The sequence below is a fragment of the Otolemur garnettii genome, unplaced genomic scaffold (genome assembly GCF_000181295.1).
Source record: "Otolemur garnettii isolate 467f Iridium unplaced genomic scaffold, OtoGar3 scaffold00064, whole genome shotgun sequence".
NCBI lineage: Eukaryota > Metazoa > Chordata > Mammalia > Primates > Galagidae > Otolemur > Otolemur garnettii.
In genome coordinates this window covers 7,840,081-7,855,877 of record NW_003852459.1, presented here as the reverse complement: position 1 = coordinate 7,855,877, position 15,797 = coordinate 7,840,081, and the positions used below count along the sequence as shown (strand labels likewise).

The 15,797-nt window shown below is 40.4% G+C and overlaps 1 protein-coding gene across 1 annotated transcript in view; it reads right to left on the bottom strand.

Moving 5' to 3' along the window:
* EPC2 (enhancer of polycomb homolog 2) overlaps positions 1–11,418 on the bottom strand; it is a 131,986-nt gene extending 120,568 nt beyond the window's left edge. The window contains exon 1 of the mRNA XM_003793011.3: positions 11,232–11,418. Within this exon, the coding sequence (XP_003793059.1) occupies positions 11,232–11,384 (153 nt within the window). The 5' untranslated portion in view covers positions 11,385–11,418. The remainder of the gene's footprint in view (positions 1–11,231) is intronic.
* Positions 11,419–15,797: the final 4,379 nt, after the last annotated feature.

Below are 15,797 nucleotides of genomic sequence, written 5' to 3'. Positions count from 1 at the left end.
CCTGTGACAGTCCGATACAACCAGCCATAAACTGGATGCTAGTGGAGTCTCAGCTAAGAAACTTCTCAAGAATCAAATAAACAGGCTCAGCACCCACAGCACAGTGGTTAAAGAGCCAGCCACACATACCAAGGTTGGTAAGTTCAAACCTGGCCGGGGCCTGCTGAACAACAATGACAACTGCAACCAAAAAATAGCCAGGCGTTGTGGCAGGGACCTGTAGTCCCAGCTACTTGGGAGGCTGAGGCAAGAGAATCACTTAAGCTCAAGAGCTTGAGGTTGCTGTGAGCTGTGACACGATAGCACTCTACCGAGGGCGACATAAAACTCTGTCTTAAAAAAAAAAAAAAAGAATCAAATAAACAGCACAACTACCCTCACCAATATCATACTTTCCAAACATAAGTGTTTGTTCATCTCAGAGTTCAGTGGTATATTAGAATGCCTCTCTCATTCACTTCTCTGGTGTACACCACCCACTGAACAGATTTTCATCACTAAAATCTATATTTTTCTCCACAACTCATCTGTCTGATATAAAAAAAAAAATCTGTTCTCAAAAAAAAAATTATAATATTTAGCTATCAATTATTATTCTGGGCCCAATTATTACTCCAAGGCAGTGCTTTTCAAACTTTTTTTATCTCACAGCATACTGGAACCTATAATTAAACTTCTATAGCACCCTTAAATTATATTGATCAAAAAAAAGTAAAATAAAAATATACGTACTGTGCTTTGAACTTCTTTTGAAAATAATTAAAGATCTTTAAAAATTTTTGTGGCACACCTAAGATTCTCTTCTTGGCACACCAGGGTACCACTGCACACTGATTGAACATCACTGTTCTAAGGATTAGCTAAAGATTCAGCCTTTTTAGCCACTAATTTTTAAGATCTTTAACTTTTTAAAATCAATTTGTTAATTGCTTTGGGAGGAAGCAGATAAGGAGAAAAATACACATTAACTTGCTAATGTTTGACAGCTGTAAAAATATAAAAAGTTGCCCATATAAGGCACTGACTTAAGTCTTCACAAAAAATTTAGTCTTGGCTCGGCACCTATAGCTCAACTGGCTAAGGCGCCAGCCACGTACACCTAAGGTGGCAGGTTCGAATCCCCAGCCCGGACCCGCCAAAGAACAATGACGGCTGCAACCAAAAAATAGCCGGGCGTTGTGGCGGGCGCCTGTGGTCCCAGCTACTTGGGAGGCGGAGGCAGGAGACTCGCTTGAGCCCAGGAGTTGGAGGTTGCTGTGAGCTGTAATGCCACGGCACTCTACCCAGGGGGACAGCTTGAGGCTCTGTCTCAAAAAAAAAAAAAAAAAAAAAAATTTAGTCTTTAAAACTACCTTTTGAAATACATGCCATTAAACAGAAGAAAACATGGGGCTTAATGAGGTTAACTAATTTATTTTGCCCATAGGGAAAGTGACAGAGGCCAGGACTGATGCATAAATTACAATTTCAAAGCTTCAACAATGTCATCAAACAAGTGAGCGCTGCCTATCAATTCCCAAACCAACAGCCTCATACCCTTTGCATATCAAAAAACAAAACAAAACAAAACTGGTCAAGTTGGGAAGTAGGAAGTAAAGAAATGTATTAGAGAGCTAGTAGACAGGCTGACTCTTCCACTCTACACTTCTCTGACTTCACAGCAATACCAGCTGACAGGCAAAAGGAAATCTAAAAGCACACAGATACAAGGAAAAGGTGCTAAATAAAGAGAATCCAGAAGTGACTGCCATCTTCTTCCACAGTATTAACCCCACAAAAAAACAGTCTTGCATCACAGAACAGGCAAATTTGAAGTTCTGGTCCATTTAAATAGTACAAACAAGGCAAATTATCAAGGATCAACTTTAAGTTGACCACCTGCTATCTACATTGGTTTCTTTCCTAGGCGTAATCCTATCCCCTTTTCCTCCTCATGCTGTCCCTATGTGCCCATTACTGTTTTTCTATTTCATCTGTACTTTAAATAAAGATGTAGAGCTATATGTTTAGTGATACAACCAAACTCAAACCAAGTGGCCAGCATCATGGTCAATGCCTGTATTACAGACTTTCTACTACTTAAGATAGTGAGTAATAAGAGGCTGGATGGCTATCCTGCCTGTTTTAGGTACTGAATAAAACAAAAAAGACATGATGCCTTCCTTAAGGCATTTAGTCTAGTTAGGAAAAAAAGTGTCTTTTCACTTATGCATGCCTTCTCTCTTACACACATAACATTCATCCTTACACAATCTTTAAGTGAGAAACATGAAGTATTAAAAAATTAAACTCAAGCAGCAATGACCAAACTACCAACCAAGAACACAGCAGTAAGAATAGTAAAGGTACTGAAAAAATAATTAATAAAAACAAGGGAAATCATATCCAAATTATACAGAGTAGACTGCTCTACTGAGCTGTAGGAAAACTTATTATCAGATTCTCAAACTGATCCTTAAACTATTCACAAGAATAGAACTGTAAGCCAAATTGATGCCATCTCAGTAGTGCTGAAGAGTTAATATCTTCCTAATTTTAATGTCACATTTGTGGTTCTTTTTGTCTAATTAACATTTTGGACAATATGCCCAGTAGATAAGACACATGAATTCACAAACTCAAGTAATTTTTAAAGACAAAGGTACTTTAAAAGCCATTTGGTCCAATTCTATTTCATAAATTAGAAAACTAAGGTCCCGGAAGGTTAAATAATTTCTATAATAATTTCTATATACAAAACTGATCTCTTACTAATTTGAAAATTAAAGTAGGTGTGAAGGGTTTTGCTTTCTTCAGAAGAACTTTGGAGATTTAGTCCTTAATTCAAGTTTCTTTTTAAAATACAACATATACAAAATATTCCAACTCATTAAAACACCTTACAGACGTATGATTTGTAAAAATACACAAAGTACACAAACTTCACCTTGAGACAAACAATAAATTAAAACAATTTACCAATTTAACTTCCCAACTTTTGATCATGTTACATATATACCAGTAGATCTCAGGGCAGTTCCTAGGCTGGGAGGGAAACTCTTACCAATCGGTGTATACTAACTTCAGAGATACCTGATGCAGGCCAGACCAACAACATTCTCTATCACAATTATGTGGAAATCTGTGATTTCAATTCAAGGAAATAAAAACTAAAATCACCATGAGGTTATCATCTCACTCTTGTCAGGATGGCCATTATTAAAAAGTCAAAATACAATAGCTACTGGCACAAATGCTGTCTATCACAAACACAATGAAAAGGGAACTCTTACTTGCTGTAATGTAAATTAGTAACACTTCTATGGAAAACAGCATGGCAATTCCTCAAAGAACTAAATGTAAATCTACCACCATCCCACCACTGGGCATCTACCCACAGGGACAGAAGTCATTATATCAAAAAGACATTTGCACTTGTATGTTTATCACAGTCCAATTCACAATCGCAAAAACATGAAATCAGCCTGACTGCTCAACAACTAATAAAGAAAGAAAATGTTGTGTACATATACACCATGGAATACTACTCTGCCATAAAAAGGAATGAGTCAATGTCTTCTGCAGCAACTCAGTTGGAATTGAAGGTATTATTCTAAGTAACTCAGGAATAAAACATCATGTACCCCATGTTGTCATTTGTAAGTGAGAGCTAAGCTGTGAGTATATGCGGTCACAGAGTGACATAATGGACATTGGAGATTCAGAAGGGGGACAGGTGGGAGGCTGAGTGAGAGACAAAAAATTATCTATTAGGTTCAATCTATACTATTCTGGTGAGAGGTTCTCTGAAAGCCCAGATTTCACCAACTATACAATTCATCCACATAACAAAAAACCATTAACCCCCTAATCTGAAATTTTAAAAATTAAATAAATCTGGAATTTTGAACTGACAGAAATTTAACAGCGGTAATAATAATAATACCTAGTATTTACTAAATGCTTACTACATGTCACAAACCATTCCAAGCATACTATAATTCATCCTCCTAACAACTCCACAAGATTTTATACATGCAGTGGCTCACACCAGTAAATTGCAGCACTTTGGGAGGCTAAGGCAGGTGGATTGCCTGAGCAATCAAGACCAGTCTGAGCTAGAGCAAGACTCCTGTCTCTAAAAATAGCTGGGCATTATGGCAGGTGCCTGTAGTCTCAGCTACTTGGGAGGCTGAGGCAGGAAGATGGTTTGAGCCCAAGAATTTGAGGTTTTGCTATGAGCGAAGGATGCCACGGCACTCTACCAAAAGTGACCAAGTGAGACTCTGTCTCAAAAAAATAAAATAATAATTTTACAAATGACATTAAACTGCCCAACATTGGCTCTAGAATGAGGCATTTAACTACTACCCTATATTGCCTCTCCAAAGACTGGGAATTGTTAAAGCGGAGTAATACTAAGATCACTTGCTGCGAAGGGCTTACAGCCTTCTCAAGACTTGACTATTCAACCCTTTCATACAGTCTGTAATAACCCCCAGAATCCTTAAAGTAACCAGATATGGTTTCTGTTACTTGAAACCAATCTAATCATCCCATCTACCAAAAATCTATAAGGTCTCATTTTTAGAAAACTGATACAGGTGAAGTCTAAACTTACACCACAGATAAATCATTTCTTTAAATCTTTTTTAAGGAATGCATTTACAAAAAGCATTTATAAATCTTTTTAGTAATATCATTCCCTTAAATAAAAACTTTTAATGATTCCTCTATGCCTTATGGGATAATGAATGGTAGAACAGCAAAGCTATAATTGACCTTAGATATCATCTAGTTCTCAATCCATTTATTTTATAGATGAAGCACTATATTGGTGAAGCTAGGGACCTAAAGTCAATCAGCCTAAGTTCATATCCTGGCTCCAACATGTTCTATTTTAGGTAGGTGATCTTGGTCAAATTACTTTCTAAAGTTTCTTTTTCTTTTCTTTCTTTTTGCAGTTTTTGGCCAGGGCTTGGTTTGAACCTGCCACCTTCAGCATATGGGGCCAGCACCCTACTCCTTTGAGCCACAGGCACCGCCCATCAGTTTCTTTTTCTAAAAAAGAGGTAATAATGGCACCTACACCTCCACCTGTTACAATGAGCCCTAAACCATCTACTGAGTTTAACAAAGTGCTTGGCACATGTTCAACACACTCAATAACACACACTCAAAGAATGTCAGCTATGATGGTAGTGATGAACCTGAGGTTCAGAGAAGGTAAGCAACTTCCCAATATATGGCCACTTGATTGACAGAATCATAACTAGAAACAAAAAGACCAGAGTTGCTACCCAATAATCTTTCTTCCATACTACCCTACAAACCCCTAGGTCCAACATTCAAAACTATCTATAATCTCATGCAATTCTACCCTTTTTGCCAACCTAATATCCACCCCAATTTTTATTCATTCATTCACCAAATATTTATTGAGTATCTTATATGTTTTAAACAGTTTCTAGTGCTGAAGATACAGCAGCAAACGGAGAAAGAGGGAGAAAAAAGTAAAAAATGTCTGAAAGGTGCGGCGCCTGTGGCTCAAAGGAGTAGGGCGCCAGCTCCATACACTGGAGGTGGTGGGTTCAAACCCGGACCCAGCCAAAAACTGCAAAAAAAAAAAAAAAAAAAAAATGTCCGAAATAAAAGTTAAAAGAATGACTCAGTCAACAATGACTCAGTGCTACACTCCTGAAGTTTCTATTAGCAGAGGAAGGATAGGTAAGGATAGAAAACATATGACACATGGACAGTCTACTTAACATCCACAGAACTTTAAATCAGGGGTGCCCAACCCAGCTTGAAGGCCCTGAGGGCCATATGCTGATTTTGTGAGACTTTTTTTTACTTATCTGTGGTGTTGGGTATCATGAAAAGTATGCACAGATCTTTTCATTGCTAATCAGCTTTCTTTAGTGTTTTGTGTATTTAATGTGTGGCCTAAAACAACTCTTTTTCTTCCAGCGTGTGGCAGAGAAAAAAAAAGTTGGACAGCCCAGCAAATTCCTGTGTTCAAGTATTTGCTTCAACAGACAACCTACAACTAAAACCTAAGAGCCCATATTGTTACACTTCTCCCCAAGAAGCCCTCTCTGTAACACTGCAGTAATTTTCTTTCACACCTCTCAACTACACTGACATTTAACTTTTTCTAATGTTCTTTTGATGTCTATCAGGTTGACTTAACCCAGAAGCTTTTGCTAACTTTCCAGATACATATTTCTGGCCTCAGTGACTCATTTACGTTCCATAAAATCAAGGTCTGTATCTTCTTTTAATCCTAACACCACTTTGGATACAGCCTTACACATCCTTTTAATATATAGATCACTTTAAATAGTTTTCCAATATCTTATTTAGCATTTTAATAATATCTGGTACATAATTTGCTTTTGTTGAAAGAAGACATGGTTCATATTTTTTAAAGTACAATTTACAAAACTGTATTTTATTAATATATCCTCTCTACAACATATTACGACACATTAAGTATATTAGTGTCAAAAGTAATTTTGAAAAGGTATTAAGAATAAACATATTCCAATCCTATCTTTCAAAATATCACTTAAAAGATTAAGATAATGGCAAAACTTAGGCAACATACAAGGGAAGAAATGGCAATTCAAATCAGTCATCATCTTTTTATTTAAAAAATAAGGTGAATCACATGATTCCTGTAGACATCAGTCTAGTATTAAGAAATATCTCACACAAATCTACATATGCCTAAGGGAATTAATTAACACATGATAAAGACTAATACTGCAACCATACCATAAGTCTAAAAAAAATTTAAAGAGGCCTCTGACTCAAGGAAAATCAAATATTTAGAGATATATACAGTACCAAAGTAAGCAACCAAAGAGAATTCTTGGAAGAACTTAAATTCTGTTAATGAATCTTTTATATATGTATATATATACACATGGGAGGAGGAAGGGACAAAAAAGAGAAAACATAGCTCTCAATATGGACAAAGAAACAAGCTCATTCAACACTCAACAAATGTCTTTCAAGCACATACCGGGCACAGTCTGAGGCACTTGAAATCTATCACTGAACAAAATAAGCAAAGATCTTTGCCCTTGTGAAGACTATGCTCTGGCAGGAGAAAAATCTAAATAATGAAACAGCATAATTTCCCACAAATTTCTTATATGCTTAGGATAACATAAACACTCAGATAAATATGATGATGCCAATACAGAGAGAAGCAAAGTTAACAGACTGCTCAAAAAAAAAAAAAAAAAAAGAAAAAGAAAAAAAATCTATAATGCTAAGAGCAAAAGTTAGATACGTGATGAAAAATAATTATTTCTTAATAATTCAATAGTCTGACCAAATTGACACAATCTTTTGAATTTCCCCAAATTATAAAAAACTAAAATATTATTTACAAGAACTATAATGACCCGAATAGGTCAGATGATAATTCTAGGTTCTTTAAGAACCCTAAATATGCAACACCACTTTTTGTGACATTAAAGGCAAGAGTTGGAATTCTAGCCTTATCCATTAACTAACCTTTACGTTTTTTCATCTATAAAAAAGAAACAGTAATAGCTCAAAAGGCTTTTACCTAGATTAAATGATAACCAAAAACTATAAATAACTGAAATATCAAAAAGATAAAGTACAAGGTCTCATCCTAGAAAAAGCACTTCATTGGTGAATATCACTACTATCACCTTCTAAGCACTCCCCTTAGGAAGCTATGCATCAAGGCCAATGCCTAGTCCACCCTTCAAAGCAATTTCAGAACTCTTTTTCTAGAATGGACAACACAGCTGTCCTCTTATGAGGTCTGACAATTAAGTTCAAGAACTCATCCTACAAAAACTGCTTTGAAGGGCACTGGCATGGGTGCATAGCTTCCCAAGGAAAGGAGTTCAAAGGTGACCCTGGTGATATTCAGCAAAAGGTATGTAGCACTTTTCCCAGGATAAGTTCATGAACTTAACTGTCTGACCTCATCAATCAATTTCTTGGAATAGTACTCAGCAATAAAAAGGGACAGACAGATACAACACAAGGCAAATCTTAAATGCATCTACTGTGCAAAAGAAACTAGACACAAAAAAGTATATGTGAAACTAGTGGTAGAGCAGGACTGAGTGCAAGAGCAAAAAGGAACTTTGCTTGATGTTGGAATGCTCTATATGGCTGTCAAGCATTTGTCAAATTCATAAAGTTCTATGTTGTAAATAGGTACATTTTATCGTATGTATATTGTACCTCAAAAATGCTGATTGCAAAAAAGGATTAAATGAACTGATCTGATACATGTGAAGTCCTTAGCACAGCATGGGGGACATAAGTTATCAATAAATAGTTGACATTATTAAAAAACCAACTACCACTATACAACATCCATGGGAAGGTGGCAAAATCACTGATCACCTGATTTTTCTGTTTAGATGCTTAATAAACATAAGTTTACAAAACATGATTTAGACCAAGTGCCATGAGGAGCACTAGAGACCACGTTAAAGGTCAACTGAGACAAAAGACAATGAAAATAAGGAAGGGGAAGAAAGGAAGTTAAAGACGTTTTGCTTGCATGTTCACAAAAAATTCAAAAAGGCTAAGAGAATGATGCATTCATAAACCACAGAGTGCTGCCAATGCCAAACAACACCTAGATCATCTCGTCTAGGCATTGTCATGCTGTAACTCAAAATTGAGTCAATGACTATGTAAACACAGTCTAAGGATAGTTTAATAGCTACACAGAGCATAGAAGCCTTAATTTTATGAAGGGAGAAGGGGTTGGTTGTGGTCACCGAGAGCCATTCACAAAGGCTTCCAAATGAAGTCAAGGGATTTTGCCAACCAAGCAGGAAAGAACAGTTTAGAAACACCAAGCAACAACCATAGACCCATAAGCCAAGGTTTTGTTTTTTTTATTGAACCTGTGATTAAAAAAACTTATAAAGATACCTAATTAGAATATCTAAATATGAGAAGTTAAATTAAAATAGAATTCAAGTGAAACACAAAACATTAGTGAAATTTATGTTTTACTGCTGCTTAGAAACCGTTTATCAAGGCAGATACTTTTCTTAAAATACATAATTCTGCTCAATAACAGAACTCTTATAAATAAGACTGGAAGAAATGATTGGCTGTCACTCAAAGCAGCACAAGCATTCTGGCGTGTATGTTAATTTAAAAAAAAATCAAGTACCCCAATTGGACATTCTGGGAAGCAAAAGACTTTAGACTAAAACTTAACTGTAAGGGTATGTTTAGTTTGGGTTTGGTTTGAAGAATCTCTACTTTTAACATTTAAAAGGCAGAAAGGATGGGACAAAGTCAGTAGTTCTTGGTTTCAACTCCAGTTCTATCAGAATTTGGATTTCCTCTTCCTTAAAACTGGGCAGTTGAAGCAAGCTACCAAAAAGAATCCAAGTGTAGCCCTTATGCTCTAGACTGAAAATCACAAGTTTTACTGAAAAAAGTTAATAGTACAAAATTGTGACAGATATTAAGCACCTATTTTAAATACAACATAACAAAAACTAATCTGCAAATGTTCTTCCTAAATTAAGACAAAATAACAAAACATATGTTGCAAATTAAGAACCACGTATGTTACTGATTACAAAGAGTAAAATATGTTCCAGGGGTTAACTGTTCATTCTAAAACATTTCTTGACAAATTCTAAAATAATAAGATCCAAGTAATCACATACAATACTGATACTTTCAAGACTCATAAGCCACCTTTCTTTTGGGGTCAAAATCCTTAACAGAAATTTCCAAAGCTGTGTTTTTAAAAACTTAATGCAATTAATTCTCTTAACTATCCTCCCCAGGGGAAACTGAGCCAAGTTAGGAACAAATTTTATTTAAAAAACAAAGAACAAAAACGAAACAACGTTCACATATGACTCAGCTCTAAGCCTTAGGCACAAACATTGGGTTTTGGGTTGTCTTGCACATATTTTTTAAAAATTAAATGTTCATACTGATGCTACGGCCATACTAATTTTCTCCTGAACATATAAGATTTTCAAATAATCAGACACCAAAGAGAAACGTGATTAAATCACAGCAGAAAGTAGTAATAACAGGCTAAAATAATGAGGTCAGAACTCGACCAGCCAATCAAAGGCACAAAAGCATTTCCTGCAATATTAATAGTCAAAAGAGAAAACCAATCACGGAAACCTCGAGCTTTCTTTTGACAGCCACAGAAGCAAGAGAACCAATCCACACACACCCGAGGTTGACAATAAGGCGGGACGTAGGTTCATTGAAGAAATTCTTGAGGGTGCAGTTACTATGAACTTCGCACGCAAGTAACACCACTCCAGAGTCATAAACACTCTCTGTCAAGAAGAAATTCAACCATATGCAAAATTTAACCCATGGGGGGTGGGTTGGGAAGCAGCCTTTTTGCCAAAAGGCACGATATTATCAAAAATGCAATTGTCAATTTAGATTTACTACATTCTCAACTTCTAAAGGGACAACCCTCCCATGACAATTTTCGAGACGTAACGCGGGGACCGTGCAGTGCCGGTGGCAGGTTCTGGAGCATCCCGGGTTCCTTTCTAATGCGCACTGAACGAGGGCCGTCCTGGAGAGGCTGGCAGAGCTCGCCCGCCCCGCGCCCGGCGCCCGGCTGTGGACAGCCGAACAGGCAGCAGACGGCTCTCTAAGGCTACGTCCCGCTCGGCAGTCACGGCCTCCCGCCCTCCCCCGCCGCAGTGCTGCACCGCTTCATCCCGCTGCACCATCTCTGGCGGGGGAAGCAAAGATGATTCCCTTGCTAGAAGGAAGATGTTTGTTTTGAAAGCACTTTTCTTTCCACAGTCGTTTCAAAGAGAACCCAATGCAAAATCAAATTTAAAAGTGGTTTTAGCCAACCAGTCGCTCTCCATCAATTAATCCCGCACCAAGGAGGAGGGGCGGAAAAAAGGTAAACAGAGGCCGTACGCCAAGAGCGGCCAGCGCTTCCCCTGCGCCATTCCCAGCCGCCGCTTACGGCAAGGCCCCCTTACGGCAGCGTAAGCAGCGCTGCGAGCTAATCACAACACTGGGACGCAACAACATGGCGGCCGCGGGCGGGCGCTACGCCGGCCGAGAGTTTACGCTACTCCGCCGGCGTAGAGTCCCATGTGTTGGAGCGGCAGCGGCGCCCTCCAGCGAGCGTAAAGCGCTCTGTGAATGGCGAGGCCCGACTGACAAAGGGGAGGGGGGAGGAGAGAAGGGGGGGTAATAAACACTCGAGTCCCTACCGATTCCTCCTCCTTCTCCATCCCGGTGGGCATCTGGGGCACGGCCCGGTTGATGGAGACGCAGTCGTTGAGATCAGGCATATCCTTGCCGCGGTAGATGGGCAGCGGTTTGGCGGCGTCCAGCGCCCGCGCTCGGAAGGAGAGTTTACTCATTGTCTCCCCGCCTTACAGGAACAGCCCGGGCGGCGGCGGCGGGGCGGGCGGGGAGGGGGGGAGGACTCCCGCCGCCTCCTCCACCTCCTTCCTCAGTGCAGCGCGGCCGGCCCGCTCCTCCTCCTCCTCACTACCCCCGGCCACAGCATGGGTGCCCACCCCGCCCGAAAACAGCCCCCCGCCGCCCGCGGCCGTTTCCACACACTAGATCCGCCGCTCGCCCGCCCGCTCCGCTCCCTGCGCCATGGCCAACATGGCGGACATTACCACAGCGGCGGCGAGCGATCCCGACAGCCCGCGCGAGAGCGCGCCCCCGCCGCGGGGACGCGCCTCGCCCTCTCCCTCCCTCCTTCCTCTCCCTTCCCCTCCCTCGCCTGCCCACCCACTCTCTCCGCGGCGCTGCCGGCCCGCGGGAGCGTGCTCGGCCTCGGGCCGCTCGGAGGAGAGGGGGAGATAGCAGCGGCGGCGGCGCCCCTCTGCTCGCCGCCCGGCGCCCTTGCCCTGTGGCAGGTGCCAGGTGCGCAAGTTCACCCGCGCCCGAGAGCGTGCGCTTCTGCCTTCGCTGCCCCGGTCACCCCGCTCGTTGGGTGCCCCAAAGGAAGGCGCTGGGCAAAAGACGGAGGCGCCGAGCAGCGCGTGTGTGCAGAAGCCTGAGAATGGGAAGGGAAGATGTCGACCAGGGCCCCAACGGCCACCACCCAAGCCTGTACTTATAAAGCGCCAATCTCCAAGGCGCCTCGAAGGCAGGCTAATTCGCATCCTCCACCTCGCAGGTCCCGGGGAGCTGCGAAAGGTCCCTTCTGTCTGTCCACTCGGAGAGGCGCAGCCCTCCCGCGTCTAGCCCGGCCCGAAAACTCTCCGGCGGTCCCAGCCCTCTTTCCCGCCTTCTCTCTCTAGTACCTGTCCAAAAGCGCTCTCAAAGTGAGGCATCCTCGCTCATCCTCGCCTTCACGGAGGATGGTGGCAGTGAGGGTTAGTGGTTTGAGGCTGATGGATGCAACAAGTGAACTTGAACCTGTCTCCTAAACTTCGATGAAGTTTTTTAGTGGATGGTAGATATTTCTCGGATTTCAAAAATACCATAGTTCTTAAAAGTTCAACTTACACATTTAACCAAGGCAGTTTTCCCAAAGTAGCAGGTGTGTGCAAAAAATATTGGGTGCTGTGGAAGACGAAAAGAAGTCTAAAAAGTTACTGTTCTCAGGGTGCTTTCACGTTAATAAGCTGCCTGGACAGTTTGAAGAAAAAGCAAGTACATGACAACCCCAACTCCCCGCACCCCAAGCGTAAATATGGGAATGAAACAAGATAGATGGCACAGGCAGCGGACAGTACGTGATTAATTACGAAATGGGGTCTACAAGCAATAATTGCTGTGAGAGTTCAGAGAAGGGAAACGTTAATTTTAGCCTGAACTGGGTAGAGAAAGTTCTAAAGAGGAGGGAAAATCAAGCTGACTTAAGTACCAGCTGTTGTTGACATCAAGATTGCTTAGCCAAGAGTTTCCGGGTTAGTCTTTAAGCATCATAGATTTCTTACAAAATCCCTACGAAGAATATAACACGTTTTACCGTTTTTCTACTAATCGGTAAATATTTTGCCTACCTCAGAGAAAGGTAGATGGTTTGCTAAAGTCCAACAGTGAAAAAATTAATTCTAGTGTCATGTCTACATGAATCATAACTGTATCTCTTCCTCTGTTGCCTCCTTTTCTTCCATTTCCTCCCCTTTCTCTTTTTCCTGTTCTTGGACTTTGCTCTCCACCCCCTCCTCCTTTAAAGGAAGAATGGTGATACCGACTTCATGATTGTGCCTGAATAGTACTGCATATAATCAGTTTGTCCCAGCAAGACTTGGAGCATTGTTTAGGGAGGCTTGAGTGTTTTCCACCCACTTTGTTGTTGGAAACAATGGAGATGTTGTGACTCACGTTTTGTAAGCAATACCTTCCTCAAACTTAGGGGCACTTCCTGCCTTGAGTGCTGCCCTCTGGAACAGTTCCAGCCCTCTGCGAGGAAGAACAAGAAGTTCTTGGGAGGTGGTCAGTGCTAGTTCAAGCCTAAAAGGGGGGAAAGAAGCAATGAGTCATCCAGGGCTTTAATCTGGTTGCCCCACACCACTTCTCAAGTTCAGAAAGGATACCTTTCTTCTAGTCCCTGTATTTATTGTTAATCTTTCTCAGGGAAAGTCTCAGGAAAGGAAATAGTAAGTATAATATACCAGCCATTATAGTGGACATTCATATATATATTTCACACACGCACATATATATAAGTTGAATTCCACTTAATTATTATAATCCAATGGAAGAAAGAATAATATTGATAAGGAAACAGAGCCTCAGATAATTTGCCAAGTTTCAATTCTAATAATTTCCAGAACTGGGTTCAAGTCCAGATCTAATCTGACTCTAAAACTTGTTTTCTCAGTGGTACTACCCTTTTATCCAAGGTCTTCAGGGTATCAGCCACCCAGTGTTCTAAAGTTGCTGATTCAAAGTTAATTACTCAGACAGACCTTCTGAACAATGGCTAATAGAGAGCATAACCCAGAGCCTATAGATGCACTAACTCCAAGGAGGGCAGGAACAATATCTATTCTTTTAATCACTCTATTTACAGTTTCATGCCTCAAGTACAGTAAGCATCTAAGATACATTTGCTGACTGATATTCCATGAAGGAATTCAGTGATACTAACCCCATCCCTCTCTAATTTGGAGTTCACGTACCTTACTGTCCTGTGTCCTGATCTAGCCATTATTGTCAGTATTTGCTCTTATTATGGCCCACCCTGTTCTCCAGCTTCCTACCTTTGGACATAGGAATTTTAGAACCAATTAACACAATTTAAAGATGTTATGTTGAAACCTGAAATTGAACTACAGGACTGGATTTTTGTGGTAGCAGTTGTTTTGTTACTGTTCTTTTACTTTGACCATGTAAAAGAGTTCTTCCCCAAATCTCCATTTCCTTCTTGCCCTGTAGGCAAAGATTACAGAGCTGGGAATAAAACAGTTTGAAGCAAATAACACTATCTTTTCAGCTGAGACATGGCCTTGTTTTCTTGGTTTCCAATTCAGTGTCCAAACCAGAATGCCTAGATTTCACATTTAGAAAATCGCTTTCCTTTTAAATATTACATTTCATAGGGTGAAGTTTATTTCTAACATCTATTTGTTGAATACCCATATAATTATTCGTGCTAAAAACAGAAAATATCTTTCCAACTTTTGAAGTAGATCCTCTTCTAAAATGTCTTTATCAAGACCTGCTTCAAATGGCTGTGCAGTCTAATTTTCACATACAATGCACTAAGTACAGTCATTCTAAAATCAGTCCACTTCAATATGGTGGACCAATTCCAAATGACATGCCCAGCAAGTGCAATATGTAAGTACCCAAGAATTAGAACCAGTTTTAAAGTCATCTCGAAAATACAACCACTGTCTAAATCAAAAAAAATATCAAGTAACTAAGAACTGGGATTATATTCCCGTTTCCGTGCTGTCATCAGGGCACACAGCTTCCAGATAATGGACAAATTTACTTTTTGAAAGGAATCTTAAACCTAGTAAACACAGTTGCCATTCAACTACTTCAGAGTTTTGTAAATGTCACGTTCTTTTTAATTGGCTCCTGGTTTCAGCAAACCCAATTGAAAGTTAATTGGCTTGGTATGTGAACTGTATCGCCACCCCTCCCCCTTCTGTTCCCAGGAATGAGCCTTGCACCAATAAAGCTTTGTTGTTTTCCATATGTAATCTGAACGTGGGGTCTGCATTCATTGCAATCAGCTGGACTCAGTCCTGCGGTTCCAGTGCCCTTTACTGAGTCAGCTCTGAATCTTTGGACCATAGGAACAGACTGCACTGACAGGTGACAAGCCAAACATGTACTTCTACCTCTACATTTGCCACAGTGGGAATACCAGATGGTAAATAAAAATTTGTGGCTGTGGCTCAGTCTCTTAGAAGCATCGCTTCTCTCAGACCCGGTTGGAATCACAGGGTGCCACCTTGTGTATAAGCTGACGATTTACTTCCCTTTTCCACACAGGATCCAGATAGACTAAAAAAAGAATCAGCCTGAAAGTTCTGTATTTTATTAACTAAGAAAAAATGAAACAGATGTAATTGAAGGAAACAGATTTGAAAACACAGATCCTGAGGGTCTACAACACCCAGTCCTGAACCACACCGCTAGCCCGTCTCATCTGCTGCCCCACGCCTGACAGAAAAACACATCCAATGTCCCACATTTGGACTAGACTGATGCCACTCACACAGGCTTTTGGATGGGGATACCAAAAATAAGTACAGCTCTTGCGACAAAGCTAATGAATCTGACTTGGACAGTTATCTGTGTCCAAACAGCAAGTAAACTACGTAGATTTAATTTCAGAATTTTGGATT